At 38.6% G+C, this 25,241-nt stretch overlaps 1 protein-coding gene across 2 annotated transcripts; it reads left to right on the top strand.

Annotated features, from left to right (window-relative positions):
• The first annotated feature begins 614 nt into the window (after window positions 1-614).
• usp53b (ubiquitin specific peptidase 53b) lies at window positions 615-20,980 on the top strand. 2 transcript variants are annotated; one of them, XM_030059703.1, is made up of 17 exons: window positions 615-948; window positions 2,057-2,248; window positions 2,529-2,689; window positions 3,796-3,888; window positions 4,212-4,346; window positions 4,979-5,092; window positions 5,546-5,628; window positions 6,601-6,706; window positions 7,427-7,573; window positions 8,509-8,658; window positions 8,751-8,919; window positions 13,708-13,830; window positions 13,922-14,648; window positions 16,259-16,326; window positions 18,505-18,583; window positions 18,696-19,558; window positions 19,708-20,980. In XM_030059703.1, exons 2-17 carry the CDS (start codon window positions 2,155-2,157, stop codon window positions 19,782-19,784), a joined length of 3,189 nt encoding a protein of 1,062 aa, XP_029915563.1. In that variant the 5' UTR covers window positions 615-948; window positions 2,057-2,154; the 3' UTR covers window positions 19,785-20,980. The 2 variants fall into 2 exon arrangements, with proteins under 2 accessions (XP_029915563.1, XP_029915570.1); XM_030059710.1 differs by having other exon boundaries at window positions 18,696-19,572.
• Window positions 20,981-25,241: the final 4,261 nt, after the last annotated feature.

Raw genomic sequence — 25,241 nt, 5'->3', positions numbered from 1 at the left:
TGGCACCAGGGAGACCGAGTTACAAAGAGGAAAGCTATTTCTGATATTAATAGACAAATTCAATGTCTCCCTGTTGGACCCCTGCACCCTGTGGTAGGCCGCCATGCCCAGTACCTGTTCACACGATGCATAGCCTAATATCTATGAGCCTACTAGCTATGATAAATGAGACAAACCAACTTTTTTGTCTAGTGTTGCTTATTATAGCAAATGATATTTACACTTTGAATTGGGGCATTTCCATCCCTATCCCTCTTGGACTCTATGGAGAAATGAAGTGAGTGAATGGGATGATTTTGCAGCATGACGCCACAAAAAAAAAAAAAAAAAAAAAAAAATCAGGATTCTTCCCTGTTACATTTTAGTGATAACCTAGTGGATTTACAAAAACAGGCCGGGCTTAGTCCCCACAGTGCTGCATGATTATGAAACCAGTGCAGTCATGTGATGTCTTCTCTCATCATCATCATGACAAGTTGGAAGTCTGACCTTCCGCCAGAACACAGTTTGCCATGCAGGGATTGAGGATTGCAATACAGCAGTGCACTTCAGGCTACACTAGGGGCGGAGTTTGACCTCTCGAGTCTCAAAACATCACTAATCCGCGTCGGACATTCTGGCACAGGAATATTAGCGGCTCTGTTGTACAATAAGAGACGAATTTTATTCGAAATAACACAGTGCCGGCTGGATCTGTGTGCTACCAAAGAGAGACTCGGGCTGCCGCGTTGTGTGAGCCTGTGTCGGAGGGACTGGAATGGCTCAGTAGCAATGCTGCACTAGCAGATAGTGCGTTACATGCGTCTGCTTTGACCATATCTGCAGTCATTTTTTAAAAACTAAATTTATTTGCAACATCCAGCGAGAAGCCGTGGGATTTACGTTTTGGCAGCTGGACCGCCCCAGGCGTTTATTATAGGCGATCCGTCTAAGTACCCTCCCGTTAAGGTGAGTGTGCACGCATCTTGTTATTTCTTATTTTGTAAAAATCATGATTACAAGTTGCGGTATATTTATGCTCCTGTAGCTGACCGGCGCTGTTCCCGTACCGCTCACGTCAAAACTGGCAGCGTGTCTCCTGCTGTGGGAGCCCTCTGGTCGACTCAGGAAATGTAAATACTTATAACACATAAACGCATGAAATAATTTAATAAGTAATCCGTCATCAGAGCGCTATGTTTTTTCTTGATAAACCCCCCAGACTGAAGATAGGCGATTGTGTAAGAATGAAGGCCTGTGTGGCATCACATGGTGTATCAGAGATTGTTGCAAAAACAGTGTGATTCCCCTGGCACTGAGACCAACCAAGGTTACCCTAAATAGGAGTTTGCATCCGTGATGAGCAACGATATGGAAGTAAAGAATATACCTGCATGTAAAAGCAATGCAGGGCCAAGTGTAGCGTAAAGGATTCAAAGGCGAAAAAAAAAGTTAGACCTACCATCTGTTTGCTGTATCTGCAATTCATTGTGATATTGTGATGGCATTATGTTTTCAGCGCATGAATGAAAAAAGCTATTCAGTGAGTTTTTTTTTCTTTCCTCCAGGCAGTGTGCAAAGCGTAATGGATTAATCTGGGCTTTTTAAATTTCATTTATTTGTTTATTTATTTATTTATTTATTTATTTTGCATCAGCCTGTGTTATGGTCATAAGTGCCACACAACTGAAAGCCCAGGTCTTAATTCTGTATCTAGGCGGTACGTAGACCTACATATACTGTAGTAGCCTACACAGGTTTTATGATGACAGAATGAACATTAATGAACTTCAAACTATTGTTTATCTGTTACATTCATCCATTCATTACTAAGCTTAATAATTTTAAAGAAAAGAAATACATTTCTCCGGCTTCATGTTTCAGTTTTTATGTTGGGATACCCTTTTTTATCTATGTTGGCATTGAGGAATGAACCATCGTTTCGGAGTTACAGGTGATAAATTTATGTTTTTCCTGTGTTATGCTTTGTTAGTTGCACTGCAGACTGGACTGCATGTTGCATTAATAATCCTTTGCGTGACACAGCAATCAGTTGTTCCCTTCCTTTTCCCTTTAGATTTTGTCTGGTTGTCATTCAATGTCCTATAAGGCCGAGGCTGCCCCGTGGCTGATCCTGACAATGCCTTCAACTGAGCGCTCTGGAGGTGCGTGGGGATGAAATGGATGGAGCCCATGACCAGACCAGTGTACCAGCACCCTCCTCCCAGCATGTCCAGCTGCAGCAAGTCTCCCCCCGTCTCCGTAGAAGGTGGATAACATGATTTGTCTGGCGTCTAACCAAGCCAGTCATTTGGATTAGTGATGTAATGAAAACTGTATCCAAGTTGAACCAAATTTCTGGTCCAGAGCTGCTTCTTGTGCCTCTGGATAGGCAGCAGAAAACTGCATTTTGAATCAACAACATCTTGTTTAAGACTTTCACCAAATGAGAATGCATCTGATGTATACGGCTTTTTCTGTACATATGGAGTGATGCATTGAATGGGAGGGTGAAACGTAAGAAAAACAAACTTGTGGTATTTCACCAGGAGCGGGCTCTAACTCAATGGCATGGGTGAAGATGTTTAAAAAACCCGGAGGAGGCCTGAAGAAGTCGTATCAGCCTGGCAGCATGCTGTCTCTCGCCCTCACCAAAGGCCTGCTGAACGAGCCGGGGCAGAACAGCTGCTTCCTCAACAGCGCTGTTCAGGTGAGCCTCCGCTGCACAACAACATGCAATATTGAAACACGGATATTTCACCAAACTGACAACAAATCTGTGGAACGGTAATTTGGCCATGAATTGGAAAAAAAAAAAAAAAAAGATTTGTAATAAGATAACACAAAAGAATAATAATAGTGCAGATGAAGTCAAAATACAAGTTTGGAGTCAGAAATTCAAGAATGAAGTCAAAATTATGAGGATAAATTAAAAGTAAGGGCCCAAAATTAAAATCAAAATTTAGAAATACAATAATTTTAAGATTAAAATCAATATTTTGAGATTAGGGGGAAAAAAATAATAAAAGTAACAGTTTAAGATCTAAATTGAAATTTTGAAATAAAAGTCAAAATTATGATAATAAAGTTGAAATTTTGATAATAAGTTCAAAATAGTAGTTTAAGATTCAGGTAAAAATTTAGAAAATAAAGTCAAAGCCATTTTGAAAATAAAGTCGGCATTTCAAGATTAAAATTGAACGTGTAAAGGGCAGCAATATGGCTTCCACTGAGATGTTGGTTAAGTTGTAATTTAGAGTTTGTTTCAATAAATATATATATATATATATATGTGTGTGTGTGTGTGTATATACATATATATATATATATATATATATATATAGAGAGAGAGAGAGAGAGAGAGAGAGAGAGAGAGAGAGAGAGAGATCTAGATAGATAGATCTCTAGATAGACAGACAGATAGATAGATAGATAGATAGATAGATCAATAGATATATATTTAAAGTTATGTGCATAGAATCATAATAAGCACACAGACCTGGAAGAAGAAGAATTAGAAGTTTGTTTGTTTGTTTGTTTTTCATCATGGCCCTAATACGGCTCCATACAGAGTCAATACTCAGATCAAAATAAATAAATAAACAAACAAAACAAATAAAAATCCCATTGGAGACCCTCAGCATCAAATATGTCACATTTCTTACCACATAAATAACTCCTCTTTGCAGCTGTATTCGTGAGAAAGTAATTCAGTTGTGGAGATTTCATCAAAGCTCCTGAAATCCATAAACAAAAATGTTATGGGATATTACGAGTCACGGTGAAAATTAATATTCTGTCTGTCAATGTTTCCAGGTGCTTTGGCAGTTGGACATTTTCAGGAGAAGTTTGAGGCAGCTCTCAGGTCACTTTTGTCTCGGTGATGCTTGCATTTTCTGTGCTTTGAAGGTTTGTATCTACTCACACGACTGCACATGAAGTTAAGCCTGTCATAAATGTGTTTCCATTAGTATTGCTGAAGATTTCAAACTTCAGTCGGCCGTGTCTTTGTGATCTTACTGGTGATGCAAAGGATTATGTTTTGATGATGTAATACGGGGCAGAGAAAGTGGTCATGAGTATTATTCAGTGAAGCAAAAAAAAAAAAAAAAAAAAACGGATAAGCAGATTTGTTTTTATGCTCAGTCACTGATTGTTTTCTCTTCTCTCTAATCATTTGCAGTTTTGTGTACCGTATTCAACTAAAGGTGATTTTTTTTTCTTTTTTTCAGAGCATTTTCAGCCAGTTTCAACAGAGCAGGGAACGTGTGCTGCCCTCTGACAGCTTGCGTAATGCCCTTGCTGAAACTTTTAAGGATGAGCAACGTTTCCAGCTCGGCCTGATGGATGACGCTGCTGAGTGCTTTGTACGTCGACACACTGGCTTCATTTTTGGGGCATGAAGCTTTTTTTAAAGTTTAATATTCAGATTACTGATTAGTGTTACAATCGACCTGTAGGAAAGAACCCAGAGGTCACTAACAAAATACTTCCAGTCTCAGTTACTGCACGTGAGTGAAGGTGTAAAGCAGGCTTTTTCAGATCTGACTATACTTTAACTTTGGAATAAATAGCACATCGTCAGTTTTAAACTTTATTTGTTTAATTGTTTAATTTGTTCCCTTTGTCACCAGCGCAGTCCAAAAGTGCATTTAAAAATACCTTCTGCATGAGTATATATTCTTTCTTATAAGTTCTTATTGTATGTTATCTGTGTTGTTAATTTTTAATTTAATAGTGTTTATGAAAGTGGACATGTTAAAAATAAAAAAGAGTTCTTCAGCAAGAGCCTCACCACCACCAAGAGAGTTTAAGTGATTGACAGTAAAGGACATGAGGCATTAAGATTATTTTTGTAATTCTGGATACATTTAATTTACATTTTCATTAAGTTTTGTTATTGTGAGCGGTGCATGACTTTTGCTAGTTATATGTGCCATGTGTGGTAGTTTGCATTCAGTTCTGTCATTGTAACTGCTTCTCATTTCTTATGTACTAGGAGAACATCTTGGAGCGTATTCATTTACACATAGTCTCAGACACCGCATCTGATGCTTGCTCATCCAAATCCTGCATTACCCATCAGAAGTTTGCAATGATGCTGTATGAGCAGGTAAAAGGAGTTTTAAAGCAATTTGTCATTTTATCTGGTGAATGATATGGGAAAATAACCCAAAATACCTTTTTTCGCAGCACTTGTTGAACAATTTACACAAGAGCAATAATAGAAAGTAGGTCCCTCTTACAGTTTTTAGAGATGAACACTAACGTTGCAATAAGTTGTTAATGTCCAGTAGTTATGAGTCATCAGTATATTGTATAAATGTCATTTGATGTGCACCCCAGTAGCGTTTGCCACTTGTCAGGGCTGGGTCCTTGCCGCGGCATCCTGGGTTCGAATCCGAATCCATCCCCTCTCTCTCCCCTGCCTTTCTTTTCTCTCTCTCCTGTAACTATCAAATAGGCCAGAAATTTAAAGAAAAAAAAAAGTCTTTAAAAAAATCCTTTGGTGAATGTCAAAATGTTACAACAATGTGAAAAATCATGTTCATGTCCTTTGTTTCAGTTTGTGTGTCGCTGCTGTGGTGCATCCTCAGACCCCCACCCATTCACAGAATTGGTGCACTATGTTTCAACCACTGCTTTATGGTGAGTGCACCCATTTACAACAGGTTATAAATGGGACACAAAAATGAGATTGTGTAGATATGGCTCAATTGCTAATCCTGATTTTGCTAAATATTATATATATGCTCAATAATATTAATAATGATTACTCTTTGTCACACATTGATAGTCCTATACTTAACCTTCAGGATGATACCATTCCTGTGGAAACCTCTGGTTAGGGAGACTCTAGACTGGATGTTGTGATGGTAGCTCAGGTGATTTAATCCACTTATGTCACTTTGAGGTCCCACAAAAACCCAAATCACACTTTGTACAACTTTACACTTATTTAAAACCACAGCTGTTATCAGTGGGTCTATCAGTTTTACTGGCCAAACCTTGGACTGAAGATGGCAGGTAATGGTCTGACTTTTTGTTACATGAGGCTGCTAATCTTTTTGTGCAGCATGAGTGGAAGCCCACCCAGCTCACTTTCTGTATGAAATCTTTAGTCGTCTGAAATTATGGAGTGAACCAGTGAGAATAACTTGCACACTGCTCACACAGCAGCCGTGTGAGCAGTGCTCACTGTGAACAGCTAAGGAGTGTAAAAAAGGAGCACTTGATTTCATATTGCAGGTCTCATAACAGAGATTAAGTTAAATGTTGAGCTAATGAGGGATCAAATTACTATATATTTCTATACATTTAATTAAATGTCTTAGGTATTTATTATCATTGTAAACATCACCAAATTGTAGAATTATGATATTTAAGGCTGGAATGTGAAATTGCAATTTTTGATTATATGTTGATTACATGATTATACATTTTGATCAAATATATCATTAGTGATTCTTGTTATTGAGGAAATCTCCGTATGTAATTATTAATATGTAGTTCATTGAATAAGTACATACAGTTTGCTGTTAAAATTATATTTTGGATTTTTTTCATTTAAGAAAATCTCAACCATCCAGCATCTGTGCACTCTTTTTCTTTATGCCACAGCCAACAGGTCGACCGCATCATGGGGAAGAATGAGCGTCTGAGATCAGACATGTTTGGAGAATTGCTGCAGGCAGCAAACAACACAGGTGACCTCCGAAGCTGCCCGGTATGTGGCTCATGGTCATTGCTTGCTGTGCTCTGAAGTTGTTCTAAAAGACATTGCAGAAAATCACAACTTTACAAAGTAATGGCTCAATACGTACTGGTGTCTTTCTAATGTGTCTCAAACGTCTGTTTGCATTGAACTAATGATGAATGTTGATTAACAGTTAGCATGGTAAACTGGGTAAAACTGATTCCTGCAAACGTGCAGAGTGCACTGACTCTCTGTGCTCTCTGCCGTGACATTGCACTTGAAGCGGCCGGAAGGAGAGGGTGCCAGACTAGTGTTAGGATATAAATAGCAATAGGGCTTATCCACGATTTCTCTCTCATCTGTATTGGCTGCTGCTGTCTACCATTTCAGTGTGCGTCGGATTGGTAGAGCTAAGCGCTCTGTTCCCTTAACCCTTTATTCTTCCACAAATCATAAGCCACTGTATTGATTTTATGACACTGAGCTTTCTGTTCAGATAATGCATTTTGTGTGTGTGTGTGTGTGTGTGTGTGACTGTGTGCGTGCATGTGTGTGTGTGTGTGTGTGTGTGTGTGTGTGTGTGTGTTTAAGGACTTTCAAGCCACAACTTTACAAACTGTGCACTGGAGAATGTTTATGTAATTTTTAATTACATTTTTCAGTTTGTGATGTTTTTGGCTTGTAAAGCCACTGCTGATGAACCTTGATAGTAATCGTTTTTTTGTGCATGTTTATTTGCATGTTTTGCAGAGTAACTGTGGTCAGAGCATCAAGATCCGCCGTGTGCTCATGAACTGTCCAGAGATTGTCACTATTGGATTTGTATGGGATGCGGAGCAGTCTGATCTAACCGATGATGTCATTAGGTCACTTGCACCACGTTTGAACCTGTCTGGGGTAAGAACTGACATGACTCTTTAGACTCAATTGAAATCTCTCCGAACAACTGTAAGGTCAGTATATTTTGCTGCTTGTAAGTTTGTGACTCCAGACCAGGGACGGTTTTTGCTATGGGCAATGTGGGCAACCGCCCAGGGCGCAATCTACTTGGGGGCGCACGAGCGCCCTCCACAAAAAAAAAAAAGAAAAGAAAAGAAAAGAAAAGAAAAGTGCGTCCTCAAAAATAAACAAAAAAAAAATCGCCAGTTTTCTAGACTACCATATTGACCCGCATAAAAGACAACCCTGATTTTAAGACGACCCCTCTCTTTCAAGATCCTTTTTTTTTTTTTTTTTTTTTTTTTTTTGGAAAAATAGGCTACTTTTTATATGGACAAAATCTTGTTTGAATAAAAAAGCCACCGGCCTGCATCAGGCGGGTCGGCATCAGGCGGGCCGGCCGCAGCACCGGCCGGTACCGCGCCCACTGGGTCAGGTCTGCCGGATCTGACGGGTGAGCGGCCGGTGTAGTAATTTCGCCTAGGGCGGCAACATAGGCAGAACCGCCACTGCTCCAGACAACAGACAAGGCATGTAGCCTATCTCCAACATGAAGGAAACCAAACTGAGATATCCAACTGAATATTTGAATACCTCATCTTACAAAATTACTGGCATTTCATAACTTATATTTGCTGTTTTCATGTTTTAAAGCTAATTTACAAACTGCATTCAGTGATCAGTCATGTTTACTTAACACTTTGAGGCAGCCTTGAACTGACGCCGAAGACTAGTCAATAATGTGAACATGTAATGGATTGGAGAAGAATACTCCTCACGACTATCAAAAACATATTTAGATTTTTATTCTTGTGCTGCTTTATGAGAGAATTTATCATCTGCCAAAGAGCTAAATGTGTCGAACTAACGCATCTGAATTTGTTGTCTTTCAGCTTTTTAATCGTGTCACTGATGAGAATGCCAAAAGGAGCGAGCTGCATCTGGTGGGGATGATCTGTTTTTCGAGTAAACATTACTCAGCCTTCGCCTATCACACCAAATCTTCAAAATGGATGTTTTTTGATGATGCTACTGTAAAGGAGGTTAGGAACTGTGTTCTTACGTTGCTTTTTTGGGCACGAAATCTACTTTTTAATGTGAGTTACATGGTTTTAGATCTCTGTTTTTTTTCCAGATTGGATCAAAATGGAAAGATGTTGCATCTAAATGTATCCGGGGACATTTCCAACCGCTACTTTTATTTTACACCAATCCTGAGGGGAGTCCAGTATCCAATGAAGATGCACCACGGCAAACCACCATGTGTTCCCGCTACAAAGCCCAAGTAAATGGTGACATGACAGGTGAGACAAGCCATTTTTAAACTTAAAGCACTCAAAAGATGAATAGGTGTAATATAATACATGAACACGTGACCATCGCACTCCTCACGCCTTCCAAGATGTCTTTGGTATCGTTTGAAAGATAAATATCTTATCTTTCATATTAGGTTATGTACAACTTCATTTAGACATTCCCACAAGCCGTGGCCACTGTTTCCTGCAATTTGACAGACACAAAATTCCAGATGTGGTTCTACCTCAGCATTCAGTTAAATAGTTAAAGAAGGGATTGAACAGTTACTCCAAATACTTTTGAAACCACAATATGGTCATGAGGAATATCCAAATATAAGGAGTTTTTGATAAAGGTAAAAATTTGTGACAAAATACCTTTATAAATGAAGTGTTGTGGTGCTACAGAGATGATCTGACCTACAAATCATATTCCTCAGATATAAGAAAACATCATCATCATCATTTTTTTTTTCAGTGAAAATGATGTGCAAAAACTGTCATTAATAAATTTGAGAGTCAACACACACTCCTGATGCAGCAACATATAGAAGCAGCCTGTCTTCTTTAGGGAAATTTTAGCACAAAGTTTCATTCCCACTAAAATCTTGAGTCAATTTCTGTCAAAGTGTTAGATTTTTTTCAGCATATCATTCAGCCTTAGATACATGTTATGTCTCTTTATTAGATTACATTACAACCTTGTATTATAGAATATTCAATCAACCATTTTAGGATCTCAGGAGCTGTCACCAAAATAGTTTTTGTAAAAAAAAAAAATTAACACCTATGAGTTTTTTTTTTTTTTTAACACCTAAGAGTTTTTGCCAAGTTTTGCTAAAAGTGAGGCAAGACAGGTTGCACTCGATACCGATAGGTGTTGTGGCCTAACCCAACCCATGTCCATACCATAATATAATATCTTTCAGTACTTGTAGCCTCAGGAGAGTTTGCAAGAAAATCTGTATGTAGGCAGCAGCAGATTTGTGATTATCATAAATCTGTTGTGTCTGGACTTCATACAACAGTGGCATTAAGTCCTAATGATATATCATCATACAAGAGCTGACTCATGAGAATGTTTTGCTGTGCATTAAGATGTTTTGATCAGTTTAGTTATCAATGTATTGGTTATCTTGGTCTTGCACTCTTGTGTATTTACAGTTTTGCACAGAGAATTTCACATATAATTTGCATGTATCTTTTAGTCAAGAAAGCAAACTTATGTGAGAACCACACTGTAACACAGACATCAGGCAGCTAGTATTGTGCTCATTACACCATATGAATTGACTGCACAGTATGTGGGTTACAGATCAATGCGCGCGCGCACACACACACACACACACACACACACACACACACACATATACACACGTACACACCTTCCAGCCCCCTCACAGGATCCAGAGCTGCTCTGATCTTTCTCAAAGTGTGATTCCCTTATATCATATAAATCTAAAATTACTGAAACCACCTGCAACTTTTACTGTAACATTTACAGTAAGTTATACTAGATATCCAGTGTTTACTATAAGAAACATTGAGTAGGTTAAGATAAGATTACCAGTGGTGACTTAGTGGGGAAACCGAGGTGGGTTGAAGCAGCAACATAGAGTATAAAATAATAAAAATTAGGGTTAGTAGGGTAGTAGGTTGATGACGCTATTAGGATGAGGATTAGAATACTGGTCATTTTCATTTTGTCTGATAATGCCATTCCCCAAAATCCCAATCTATTTCAGCATCAAAGCAATTTCTGAAAGCATCAGTAAATGAAATTAAATATTAAAATCAAATATTAAACCAATGTCAGTGCTATGAGAGCAACAATTTCACTTGACAAATTACAGTTATGGTTTGCATTGGGATTGAGAGAGAGAGAGTGCTATTAAACCATTCCCAGGCAGAAAGACTGTCCTGCCCTGTGTGCTGGGTTGAACTTGACATGAGGATGATGCCTCTGTTGCACGCAGATTACCACCCACGCCTCCCTCTCTAATCCCTGCTCCTGGGGCCAAGCGCACTCCTGCTCCTGCTCCTGCTCCTGCTCCACGGTTCTCACTCTTCCCCTAGACATTTCCGATATTTGCTTCCATCAACTTATCTGCTTGGTTTTTGGCAATGACGCCTTGCTGTTTTAGATGGATTGGTTTTGTTTAGTGTTGTGTCCAGGCACTTTGACTGGCATGGGATTGGATTTCTGTTTTTATGGAAATAAGCGTAAGTAATTGATTTTTTTTTTTTTTTTTTTTTTCAGTTTTCAGTCTCATACTCAATTAAGGTTCCATAGTAAAACAAGATTTTTAACATTTCCTGCTTTGTACAGTGCCACTTACTTTTTGTGATCAGTTTTGTAGTTTAATTTTGTAGATTGTAAACATTACTATTTTGCTTTGGCAGTAAATCTTGAAAATTTATATTCAGAGGTGTTTTTGTCATCTAGTTTAGTGGTTTTACAAGTGGGCTTTCGGACCCCCTGGAGTTTTTAAGGTCCTCAGCAAAATAAGGAATTATTTAATTTCCGTTACTTCATTCACCAGAAATTGTTACAGAACAAAAATTTATCAGTGATTAACATGTTTTAATCTCACCACTTTGAATCTGTTTGCAAATGTTCAAGTTAAACAATTTGTCAGCTAAAATATCTTGTCATATCAGAACCAATTTCTATGAGAGCTAAATCACTTCATATGGCCATCCGCATCTTAATGAAAGTCAGCTTGGGGGTCTGCAACATGAGGAAGTTCAAAAAACGGTGGTCGAGTTTACCTGCAGATCTGCTCTTACAACTGCTGATCACTTTAACAAGACAATTGTGTTCATGTTCCAGTTGTCTGATGATGATGATGATGATGATGATAATGATGATGATGATGATTAGTATTGGTATTGGTATTGGTATTAGTATTAGTATTAGTTTTATTTCAGTGGCACCACACAAATGCTCCTCAATATTAGTTTATATGAACAAGCCTGAAAATCATCTGTGTTCCTACATCATCATAATCACACTTCCAGATCCTGTGCACACAGAATTATTATTACAGAACAATTATTTCTAACTTTAAAGAGAGTCTTAGAGAAATGCAGAATGTTTATGTCAGACAATATTTTGTTCATCCCTATGAAAAAATGTGGAACAAGGAAACTATCAAACTAAAACTAATAGAACAGAAATTATGTACAAACATGTTTTTGCCTGCTACTCTTTGTTATTCATTGAGACATAAAATAACTCAATACCCAAACTTGAAAATCAGTCAGAAATCAGTTGTCAAGTAGAATCAAGCTGTATTTATATAATACACTTAATATACAGGGAAGCGCAGTGTGTTTCACAGTAATAACGTATGCAAAACTGGTGCATAAAAATGCATAATATGCATGAGAACAGGTTTAGGTTTATCTAAATTACTTCCCGAAAAACAGGGACACATAGAGGATAAAAATTCATGTTGCAGAGACTGACTCGGAAGAAAGATGGGTCTCAGTCCAGCAGTTTTTATTTTCTTACAAGAAAGAAACTCCATCTCTTTGGTTCCTAAGAGCCAGGGGTTGTGTTCATCTTTTTATCATGCACCAAGTAGAAATCAAACTAAAGAGTACAGTAAAGTGAAAGAAAGTGGCAACTGTTAGGTTAATTTGCAGAGTAGGAGACAGATGTTTGCAGCTCAAACAGCCTCTCTCTTCCTCACACTGGCCTGCTCGCTACAGAGGCAAATAAACCCATCACAGGGTTAGCAAATGGCAGCAGTAGTCTATTTCATTATAGCTAATGATGCAGTGGCATCTGTTGTTTGGCGAGATTTGTTGCTTTGCCTCCTGCCCCCTCTGCAGCAAAGATGCAAACAAGAGAGGGCTGCATTTCAGAGAAGACTCCTGCATTGAAATGTTAAATTAATGATAGTAATGAGCTAGCTCGCCTTTTTAGTCAGAGAATCCCACCTGTAACCCAGTCACGTAAAGTTCAAAACCTGCAAGGGAGCCAGTCTACAGCCTATTGTAAATGTCTTGAAGCACATCACAAGAACTGGGAGCATACAGGAGCACGGCACACGGCACCTCTGCTTGCAAAGCCCATATGCACGAGAACTGTTTTAATGCTCTTCACTCCTAGTCCCTGCTCTGCACATTTATTCAACACAATGGTTTGTTGTTCTCATGCAGTTGTAGGTCCCGGTGCTGGATGAGAGAATTTAGGGCCACACAACAGTAGGGCTGTGACAGTAAGGATTTTTTCTTACCACAGTAAAAAAACAACAGGTTTGGTTGGTCTCACTGGAACACACTGGACTTTGTTCAGTATCTTTGTGACCTTCCGTTCTGAAGAGATAAAATTTTTTATGCTTAAAAAAAAATCCCATATATAAAATTGACTTTTGGTCGATATTGAACCTACTAGCGACTGAGAGCCAAGGTCCACCTGGGGTTTTTTGGGGGTCTTTGAACATGCTAGGTTTTTTGGTTTCTGTGTCTCTATGACCTTCCATTCCGGACAATTTAGAAAAAAATCACATATCTCAAATTGACCTTTGTCACATAAAAATGTGGTGATGACGGTAATGAGCTCGACGCTGTGGTGGGTAGGCATCACTTAAGTGCTGTATTGCTGTAATGCCTACATGACTGTCATCACTACGTCCTCTGCTGACATCAGGCCTCTGTAGAGTTTAGCTCAGGGCTTATCGGCCTCATAGTCTAAAGGACACCAAATTGAATTTTGTAGCTGTCAGGGACACTTTCTGTATTTTAGAACAATAGCTCATCTGCCATTTCAACTATATTTTTCCTCAGTGAAGCGTCCCATTGGCAGCCCAAATAAATTCCAGGAAGCTTTCATGGAGAATTTGCCGCGGCCTGGAGAGACATCAAAGAAAGACAGAGGGCACCGTAGATCTGACCCGTCACAACACAAAGGTACACTATGCAGTGGTGTAAGTGTGGACACCTACATCAAAACATGTATGAAGTGGTCGATCTAAAAGTAATCGATGTCCACTCATTTTAGAGATGGCGCATGCTAGATCTTCATCACCTCCAGAGAATGGACTGCGAGCACCTGCGGACCAGAAGCTGAAAAGCTGTCCACGGATGGAGAAGTCATCAAGCCATTCAAGCAGAGGATGTCAGGAGACACGTGGGCAGTCCTTCGGGGTACAGGCTGGTGGCCATGGCCGCAGGAACAACAGTTCTCCCGGCTGCTACGATCAGGATGGCTGTCAGGAGCAATGGGATAAAGGCGGCGGTGGAGGAAGCCGCAGCAAAGCCAAATCTACATGGAGACCCATTCGAGAGGTGCTGAATGTGGATAGTGTACTGAATGAACTGGAGCAGCGTCGTCAGCAGCAACATGATAGCCCGCGGCGCAGTAAGCCTTCCTCCCAGGAGAGGGTGCACGCTGAACAAGGTCGAGACCGTGAGCGGGAGTATGTTCGAAACAGAGACGATCGAAAGCAGAAGTGTTTGATGACTATTTATGAGGATGAGCAGCGGCATGAGACAGAGAGCCACAGTTCGTTAGAGTCAGAAAGCAGGGCCAACCAACAAAGGGGCAGCAGACTGAAGGGTGGCCCCAAGACCCTGTTACGAAGTGACACCTGGACTATTCAAAGGACAGAGTCTGGCTATGAGAGCAGTGATAGACTCAGCAGTGGCTCCACCAATCCCGACTCACCTGGAGTTGATGGCTTTGCTGGTAAAGACCAGAAATTAACACCAGAGGCACAGTCGCAAAGGTAAGAAACAGTTGTCTATTATTTAAAGTGCTTTTGTATTCCTTAAAAGGAGTGTGTGTTGTTTTGCTTTGTAGACACAGGTTACCTTTCCTTTTACAGTTGCCCAAATTACAAGGCATTGCCGATGTAAATATATGGTAATAGTAAATGACCAATTGTTTTATAGGTAAAATACATAAAGAATGGCCAATTATTAAATGTGTGTAGCTATTAAAGGAAGCAGCATTTTTTGCCATGGTATTACAGCATTAGCTGCAAGAAAAGCCATTTTTCTTTGTTTGTGTAGCCATACTGAATATTACACACCTTCCAGAGCAGGAGCTACAGTTTTAGCTCCTCATCATCAATGAAATAAAGTCATTTAAAAGAATAAAGACAGGAAATTTTGTCACACAGTGTTGCGTAAGTATTCACAAAACCACTTGGATTTTTACCTTGAAGTAACTGAAGTAAGTTATTTATGAGTAAAACTGAATATCTACCCAAACTTGCTTTTATTGACTCTATTAATGACTTTGTTTCATTAATAATGAGGAGCTGCCTAAACTTTCTGCTGTAGCTGTGGGTGTTGATGTTGTTGATATCTTCAGTAGTTAACAAAGAGAAATAGTTAGATGGTTTGATTCATTTCTAGCAGTTAATGTTAAAATGTGACTTCTGTTATAGATTTGGACCTGGAGCCAGAGCACTATGCCAGACAACTAATTTTGATTTTATTTGAGAAGTCACAATACAGGCTATAGCACGGAACCAAAGTTCTGTGTGTGTCGTTCTTTTCAGAAGCACACATGGACAGTGCTCACAGGAACTACACAAGTTAGCCACCAAATTTTAGACTGGCTTATAATTGTGACTAGTACTTGTGTTTTGACTGTAAAATGAATACTGAATACTGTAATGAATGAATACTGTAAAATGATTGAGTTCCAAGAAATATACTGGTGTTACTGTGTTTTTCCATTTCAGGTCCAGTTCATAAGGTGTGCAGTTAGATATCTATGGTGTTTTTTTTGTTTGTTTGTTTTTTTTTTTGCCTAATATGGCTCTATATGGTGCTTTGATGCTCTTGTACAGCAAAGCTAATTTGGGGATGTGAACATGTATAATGTTTAACACTAGATCTTTAAAAAAAAATGCATATAAAATCCCAGTGTATACATGTGTGTTTAGAATGACAGAGTGCTGGGAAACCTAGCGCACATAAATCTGACAGGAATTCTCTCAAACAGTTATGGGACCTTAGAATCCAACTGGACCCCAGCAAAAAGTGATGTGAAATTAGAGTTGACAGGATTAAGAGCTGACTATAATTGGGAATAATATGTGGATTCCTTAATGGAATTAAGGAGAGCCTGCTCAAAACATCATAAAACCACACAACTGAAAATAACCTACATAGAATGTGAAACAGAAATATGATGCAGGAAATGACACAAAATTGCCAGCATTTTCCCAGGAGTAGAATAATTCAGACTCAGACAATGCACGACTTTAACTGGCTGCAACTGTTAACTGGTTTAACAGACGATTAATCATCCAGCGACCGAACCAGAGCCAAGTCAGGGCACTTAAAGAGGCACTGAGAATAATTTTAGCTATTTTGTTTTCAGTCAGAGACAGCTGCACCATAAAGGAGGCGATGCAAAACCAAGCATAGTGTGCTCCCCTTCTCATAATGGTAAGTTCAAAGATTTCAAGTTTTTCTGGTGTGCTAAAAGGCCTGGCTGGCAACAAAAGCCCACTGTAGTATGGAATAAGCACAACCACTGTTTTGTTACATATCAATGTCAGTAACGTGTGGACGGTGCTTTGGATGGGTATTTAAATGAGATGATTTCTATCTTTAAAGGTATTAAGCACATTGTACAGTAGTATGCTGTTGTGTATAACAATGTTTTTAATTTAGCCCCTGGCAGCAATGTCAAGTCAAGAGCTTGACATTGTTGCTTTATTTATAAATCAGGCATAAAACCAGAGTGTACCAAAGTGCCTCACAAAACAGGGAGCAAAAGGAGGCACAGTATGGGACACGAACAGCAAAATGAAGACACTCTGGAAATAAAGAGGATGATTAAATGCACAAAAATCAGCAGCGTTCAAAAGAACATATGCAATACATTGAAAGGAAAATGAATACAAATAGATTCAGTATTATGACTGAATGAGTCATGTGAGTAACATTGTTTTGTTCCTGTTGTATAGTAGCAGTGACCCTTGATGGGGTTAAAGAAACAGCTAAACTCAGAGCAGATCAGTCAAAGTCTCCGTGTATATGCCTGATCTCAGACTATTTGTTAGTCTGTGATGTTTCCGAAAGTTTCAGTTTTCACTATCTTAGACACATTCATACCTCACCATGCTACACTGTGAACACCCAAGAGCTGATTTCTCACCAACACCATTAAGTAGCTCTTCTCACACGAACAGGACCTTGTGTGCACGTCATGCTTCATCCTCATAAATGTTACAAATGCAAACAAGACGAGTGATTAAAAAACGGGTTTCATTCCTCCCTTTCCCTGTTCTCAGAAGTAACTGAGATGGCAGTTTTTAAAGAAAAAAAAGCAAATAAAGTCCATTGCTGAAAGAAAGGCATAAGACCTAAATGAAAATACAAAAAAACACAATCTTATATCTTTCATTATTAATCTGCATGTTACTGGAATACTGAAGAAAAGGCAAGAATTTAGTCTTGGAGTGTGACATTATGTAACAGATCAGAGCAAGGAATTGCTAATTAGTGATGGTTTATATAGACAATTACTGTATGTGTACGTCAGAGAGTTTGCCTTCAATGCTAAATCTTATTGGCTGTGTTTGGGATAAGCTGCATCCAGACGATGAAAATACATTACTGTATTCACTATGCAGTTTGTTACTCGCCACATGAGAGCAGACCTTTCCAAATGAGGAGGTCTTGCCAGAGTATGACCCCTGCATCTGTTTCCTTGTGGGAGCAACCCTACAGCGCATCTTATGTTTGTTCTGTTCTCGTTATTTTGTTTTGGTAAGGATGCACTCATAATTTTGTTAATTACCAAGACAAAAATGATCTGCCCGATACTGGTGAGTGTTTTAGCAATAATTGTTGTATTAGTTGACTTTTGAGCCTGGACTGTCTTCTTCAACCTAGTCACCCAATAAGCCCTGCACAGACATTAATCTGATGATAATCCCAAAAAAAGCTTGTTCAGATAGCACAGCTGGACATGGCCGCTGGCATTGTCATAAATATCTTTTCTGTTTTATGCAATGCCTTGAGCGCACTTCACTTGATACAGTACTTTATCAAGGCTATGTGCATCTTGAGCCAACATTTCCAACCAACAGTTAAAGCTTTTATCCTTGCATGGACCTCTCCAGGGCAACAGCAACGAAAAAAATAACACATCTATTTTTAAAGTGAAGGAATTCAGCATGCATGCTGCCTCTTACTGCGCTTGTGCACTGAGCGAGCATGCCGATTGGTTCACCCAGCTGTGAGAATATGTAGTGACATTAACTCTCTGCTGCCACCAAGTGTCAGAAATCTTCTGGTCGCATGCTCTAGGCCTCATCATTGAATATGGATGTTTTTTTTTTCTTTATTACTATTTTTATTATTATTGTTAGTAAAAGTAGTGTATAAGTATTAGTGTCAGTAGTATTAGTATCATTATTAGTAGTTGTAGTAGTAGTAGTACTAGTATTTACATATCATATGTGCAAATTAGATAAATATCCACTGTTATTCCTTTGTGTGAGCTATATGAATTCCACTGATTGTGGTCTTCCCAGAGATTATGGGGACACAACCAGTGTTTCTTTCTTCTGTTTCCTATTACTGTGTTTTGATGAATTCTGTTTTATTTTCTAGGTAAACATCAACCCAAAACTCAGGGAAAGAACTATGACCAAATTTCACATTCACATCTGAAGTGTAGTCCAAGTTCAAGGTACTGCTCTTTTTTCATAAAAGCAAAACAAAAGTTGTTGTATTTCAGTATTTGTATTTTGAAATTAAAACGACAACTGCTATGATTTCACATTTTCTTTTTTTTTCTGCAGACGGAAATCAAAATACAACACAAGCACCTCCAGGAAAGGAGTGCCTACAGAGAGGGATTCCTCTAGTTGTGACAACAGGACAGGCCAGAGTGAACAGCAGGAGATGACAAACTGTAGGGGGCACAGTGGAGAGAGTCCCGCCCTGAGGCACATTGCAAAAACCAGCAGCTCAGAGTGGAACAGCTCAGACGATCTTGCCCTGTCTGAGCCTGAGGACAGGGACAGCGCTTACCGCTCCAGTAACAGTGAGGCTGTCACCTCCGATTCGCAGTGCTCCCATCTCGCCCTCCCACACCACCCTCACAGCAGTGTGACCGCAGACCCCCCTCCACCGAGCAGTCAGCGTCAACAAGGTACCACAGTGTCACCTCACCTTAAACCCCCCCACCGAATCTCCCCCCACCAGGGCGAAACAAGCCATGCTGCGTTTCGCCCGAGGCAGCTTCAAGAACCGTTCCCAACAAGCCCGCGCCTCTCTGCCCGAGCAACCACATCCTACGTTAGCCCTCCCAGGAAGGCGGAGATTTCAGGGCACAGACCGTTCTCAGATGCAAGCTCCAAGTCAGGCTCTGACCCAGAAAGGAGCACCCCGTCGTCATGTGACAGCGAAGAAAGACTAACAGGATCCAGGTCTACAGGAGCGGAGCCGGCAGTGCCTGCACAAGAGGTTTCCCTGACGACGTACTTCAACGTGGACAATTGTATGACAGAAACGTACCGACTCAAGTACCACAACCAGAGACCCCTCGTCCTCTCCGCCACAGTGCCACGAACTGTGGTTGTGGCTGAGCGCAGAGACGCCAGCCACACACTCCCTATGGACACACACCCCCAAGATGTGCCAAAAGCCAGACCTGATACAAGTAAGCCTCCCTTGGTATGCTTGCAAACGTGGCTATTAATGAGAAGCATAAAATTACAAAAATTAGACACACTGGGCAGTTTCATGAATTGCAAAATTATGCTGATGTTTTTATTTTTTTATTTTTTTGTGTGTGTGTCTTTTTGACAGGCCATAACAGCAATAAGCCCACAGCAAAATGGAACCCAGTGACTGCCAAAGGACTGGATGAGCGTGGTTTTTTATGAGTGTTAACTTGGTAAGTTCTGTTTACATGGATGAACAATGGTCAGCACAGTGCTAACAATTCATTCAATATTTACCTTAAAAGGGAAAGTCAATTTTCATGTGTTTTACAACGACATTAGGTCACTGTATTCTCCTGTGTGCGTTTTGAACTGGATGCCAAAGAGTCTACAGAATGGAAATATGTTCTATAGCCCAACCTCCTAAAATTGAATAGAATTTAATTTTTATGCAAGATTGTTCTGTAACTACAAACTGTTTTGAAATACTGTTAAATATTGTTTGCTGGATTATCAACAATCAAAAACAATGTCTTCCATTGTCCCCGAATATTGCTGCAACAAGATTTTTGTTTTTTTTTTGCCAAAATCTGAGCTGTTTCCAGTCTGTTTAAACAGATTTTGAGTCTGTAATTTCATCCAGTCACCCTCTGCTGCGTTTAAAGCTGATGTTTTCATTTGTGCTGTGATTGTGCAGATTTGCTGCAGATAAGTCAGTGTTAGTGAGCTGATTAGACTGCATTCCGTAATGATATGTCTATGATGGAATGAGTCTGGATGGAGTGACATCAGATGAAATCAAAGCAGTTACCAAATACAAAGTTTAATTGCAACATTTGACATGAAGAGATTAGTTATAAGTACTAAAATCTACAGGCAGAGGGGCTGCATCAGCACCAGCAAATTAAAATGAGTTAATTTAATTGATCAAGGTGTGCAGCTTTTCAATGATTGTCTGGGCGACTCACTGACTCTAAGCACTGGAGGGCGGCAAGTAGCTAATGAACAGGTGTCAAGACATTTATACTGATATTATCATCATGCAGCAATTGGTGTGCAGCATTTATATGTTATTGAATGACCAAGGGCTTCCCCTTCCTGGTTTCACGGACAGAGTTCTCCAGTTGATTCAATGGCTTTACTAATGTATTTTTCCTGTAAAATTACAAGTATATTTACATATTAAGTCAAACTAATCTCTGCTAAATGCCAGTTCTAAAATCTTGCATTACTGCATTAAGATTTGGAAAACCCTAATACAGAAAAAACAGACATATTGTGTACTATGTGATCTACAAAATGTTAGTCGACGGAGATTTCCTGTAGCTGGGGCAGCCCTCGGGTGATTCTGTAAGTCACTGTACACAGTCACAAAACCCTGTGAATTCTTCACTTGTATTTGCTTTTTTTTTTTTTTTTTTTTTGGAATCCAGTGATGTCAAAATGTATTTTTTCAGTCTTCCACTTTAAGTAGACAAATTTATACAACTCTGTATTTGCAGGTATTTTCAAAGATTATGTCAGTAATATATTTAATAATATCGTCACCACATAGCGGTATCTGACACGACACCACTTCATCTTGCTCATAACAGCAGTGTTATGAAACCTGCATGTGGCCTTTACGAAGTCTTAATAGCTAGCGTGCAGTCTCAGCATGAGCATGAAGATAATGGACTGCGAGTCGAGTCAGTGTGAGTCGTAATGGGTTGGTTTAATTGTAACTGTTTTATAGCTTAGGAACTACATCCCAAATGGTAACTGATTAATTGAGTACTTATTTCTAACCAGAAATTTATTTAAAACATTTTACTTTTTTATACTGAAAGTTTAAACCCACGTTAAATTTACACTTGAATGTTGCTGTCTACTCTTTCGGTTATGCATCTTTTGTAAATAGGTCATGTGGTGCAGACAGTTCACTGCAAACTAATTGACAGTTCAAGACGTGCTATGCATACAGTAAAGTTACTGGGTGAGATTATTTTACAAATAGATTTTTCCTATTTTTAAGGCTTTGTATTCTGTACATCCAACATTCCTGATAACTCATAAAAGGCAGAGTATTTTTCAGCTTTCAAATATTAATATCAATTAGCATGTTGTCTTTTGTGCCCACTAGAAGATCCAAATCTAAGAGGTCTGTTCCTGAAGACTCTACCATTTATATATTTTTTTTTCATTTACTTGATGTTGTTTTCCTCCGTTCAGAGCAGTCCTCGTCAAGGAGTTTTGCATTTGCAACCATTTTAACTGCTAATATTAGTCACTGAATTTATTGCATATATACATATAAATATATATAAATATATAGATAGATAGATAGTATATATTGTATGTGCTGTCTGACACCAGCTAATGGAATTTCTATGAGATTTATTCCTGAGATCTGTGGTGTGTAATCACTCCTTAACGTTTAATTTGAGATTCCATGAATGGCTTTAAGTTTTATTTATTTATTTATTTATATATTTATATATTTTTTGTTCTTCAACCTTGAAAATTCATGAAAGAACACAAAAGATAATGTAAGGTAGATGAAGAATTTCATTCATGAAAAGTCTTCTGTATTTGTCACTGATATGCAGTGATGTAATTGCAGTATTATTGACAATTTAACATTGCCTTTACACAACTTTAAGGATGTGGTAGTCATTACAAATGACTGATGGGCTTTTAACCATGAATTTAAACAAGCAAAGTCAGTCATTTTTTTTTTTTTTTAATGTAATTAGTTGGTGCTCAGTGAGAGCATATTAATCAGATTTGTCAGTGTTTTATTTATGTATTTATGTATGTATTTATTTATTTATGTAAAAGAACCTTCAATGTGTTTTTTTCTGTTTTCTTAACTGGTTATTGCTTATTTCATTTATTTACAACTATTTGTTCCTATTCTTTAATTTGTTTGTGTAACTGTATTATTATTAGTAGTAGTAGTAATACTGTTGTTTTACACAGGATATATTTGTAATTCTTAACTTTGTGTCTTCAGTTGTATCAAGAGTGCCTTCACATTTTCAGTGGAATATGATGTTTGCAAGTAACTACATTCAGAGAATGAAATCTGGAGGATGTCATGCAAATGTTTTTTGAATATGCAATGCTAATAGTGACATATCTGATGACACTCGTCTGTGTGCGTCTCTGTGTAAGCAGGTGAGAGGGGGTTGAGAGGAGGTGGGAGGGAAAGGCTGGGCCCAAAAGCTTTGAAGTACTCCTGAAACTTTCTAAACTTAGGCTTAGGGGTGTGTGCATGTGTGTGTGTGTGTGTGTGTGTGTGTGTGTGCGTGTGTTTGTGTGTGTGTGTGTGTGTGTGTGTGTGTGTGTGTGTGTGTGTGTGTGTGTGCATGGAAGAGGAAGCCAATGATGATGACTGCTTGTCCCCTCACACCTATAATCGCTGGCCTTCAGTGAAAAGTTTATATACTCCAGAGTCAGGTGTCGCACTCCATCAGTTTTATATGATGGGTTATTGGCCTGAGAAGGACCCGCTGTTGGGTTCCACTCTGCACTGAGCTGCGTTTTTGATATCATCACACATACTTTTAATTTACAAACCATGCACAGGAACAATAACCACAGTGGACATTACAAAATACTGCCTTTAAGGCGCCTTTAAGAGAGCATAAAGTAGGCTACTACAAAAGATGTTGACATGTGGAAGACAAAGTATTGAGAGAGAAGAAGAAAGAGGAGGAAAAGAACAAAGAAACAAAAAGGTAGATGTACGAGGGGTTTTATAGGAGTTCACATTCAGTGACTTGACTGAACGATTTCTTGGCATTTTTGCATTTCATGTGTCAAAGACAAAAAATACCTGACTTAAATCATTATGAAAAGCAATAAATGACAGTTTCATTTTCATGTATCTTGCTGTGTGTAAAAACAAATTACCTAATTCAATTATTGTGTTAAAGACCAAATCAAGTGTCTTATCACCCATAATGATACCAAAATTGGTGTTTTCTCTAGTATATTCAGATAAAACAGAAATCTTTGCAAAAAAGCAGTAGTAGTTGTAAAGTGTAAGAATCTTTCCCAAATCAGTCTTAGAGAATTCTCTAAAAAAATATTTTCAAATGATTTTGTTTAGCTTTCAGTGTTTTCTGAAACTTAATATAATTGGTTGTTAGTTGTGAGCAATTGAAAAGTGTTGGGCAATAGAATTTCTGTTAGAAAGATATGGATATAAATGATGATTGAACACTTGAGGAGTGTTATGTGAAGAATTTGACATGTGACCACTAGATGTCAGAGGCTTCTTGTCTCACAGCCACAGGAAAGTAAAGCCTCACACCTCACACACACAAAGTCACTGGTGAGAGGCAGTGGGCCACTGTCAGGTAAGTATCTGTACATCACAGTGACAAATTCAGAATAAACTGACTGAAACAAAATGGCCAAGTGTGAAAACCATCACAACACTACAGTAGGTCCAGGTGGGTATTTTACAAAGCAAGGTAACTGGATAATCCAAACCTAATAACAGTTGTCTTGATTTATTGATCATTATGTCCATTTTTTCCACATTTTTTATTATGTATCCATACGTCATGCTCGTCTTTGGGTCATTTGTAAATAATGGTACACATTTTTAATATTTCTGGAAAATATAAACTGTCAAATTGTTTCACGGTAACCAACTAAAGGATGAGCATAAAAAGTGTGTGGCTGGAAACAGCACAGCTCCACGATCAGGCCAAGTGTGAGGGCAGCAGCAGGGCTGGTGATAATTTAGTAAGTGAATGCTTACTCAACAGTTTAACTACACCGTTTGAAAGAAACGTGTAAAGTATAACTGTATACATCTTATATTTTTGTACATGTCAATGTATAATTATTTTTAATTATTGTTGAATAAAGTCATTTATTCTACCACTCTAAAATGAGCCATTTCACTGTATCTCTTTAAACAGGGTATTTTGCTTTTCCCTAATTTCTTAGTTTCTGTAGGGGAGAGTGGGGTAATTTGTGCCAAGGGGCAAGTAGTGCCACCCCTGTTATCTAGAAAACCATAAAAGAAGTTGGTCATGTGACCACATATTTTTGAAGAGGCATCCATTTCACTCATCCTGCAAAGAAGGGAGACACATGGCTTGAGAGGAAAGCACATTTAAGTTCAAAAAACATTTTTTTGCCCTCCAAAGTAAAATTTCCATGATCAAGGTTTTTTGATTGCTGTGTTTGAACAATTATAGAAAATTCTGAAAACAGTTCACACAGGTTTTAGTACTTTAGTAAGCTACACCATGAGTCTATACAATTAGCATGATGTTAGCTCAAAACAGCTGGGGGATGCATTTTTTTCAAAATGGTGGGCTTGGGGTAATTTGTGCCAAAGGGCCTTGAGGTAAATTGTGCCAGTGGCACAACTTGTGATTATATACTATAAATTACTTTATTGTATTTTATTTTTATTGTACATTGTCTTCTTACTTTTGATCACTAAAAGTATTCAGATTCAGATGAAGATGATTTGCAGGTGCTCATTTTGGAATTTTTATTTTGTTCTGGGTATGTGTTCATGTGGCGCTAGGCCTTGTTATAGAAAAGTGGCCTGTGATCTTGTTAAAATAATAGATTAATGTTAAATAAATAAATTTGTATTGAATTTGCTTTGCTTTTATATAGCATTATCATTTGTGAGATTAAAATGATCTGTTTTACTTCAATTAT

This window comes from Myripristis murdjan, chromosome 1, assembly GCF_902150065.1.
Source record: "Myripristis murdjan chromosome 1, fMyrMur1.1, whole genome shotgun sequence".
NCBI classification, from domain to species: Eukaryota; Metazoa; Chordata; class Actinopteri; order Holocentriformes; family Holocentridae; genus Myripristis; species Myripristis murdjan.
This window is presented reverse-complemented; position numbering and strand designations above follow the sequence as displayed.

Bases quoted from the DNA above. Each gene is read 5' to 3' on its own strand.
- usp53b (XM_030059703.1), top strand. From the start codon at position 2,155: ATGAAATGGATGGAGCCCATGACCAGACCAGTGTACCAGCACCCTCCT. The intron at 2,249-2,528 runs GTGGATAACATG...GTATTTCACCAG, and splicing joins TCCCCCCGTCTCCGTAGAAG to GAGCGGGCTCTAACTCAATG. The intron at 3,889-4,211 runs GTTTGTATCTAC...TCTTTTTTTCAG, and splicing joins GCATTTTCTGTGCTTTGAAG to AGCATTTTCAGCCAGTTTCA.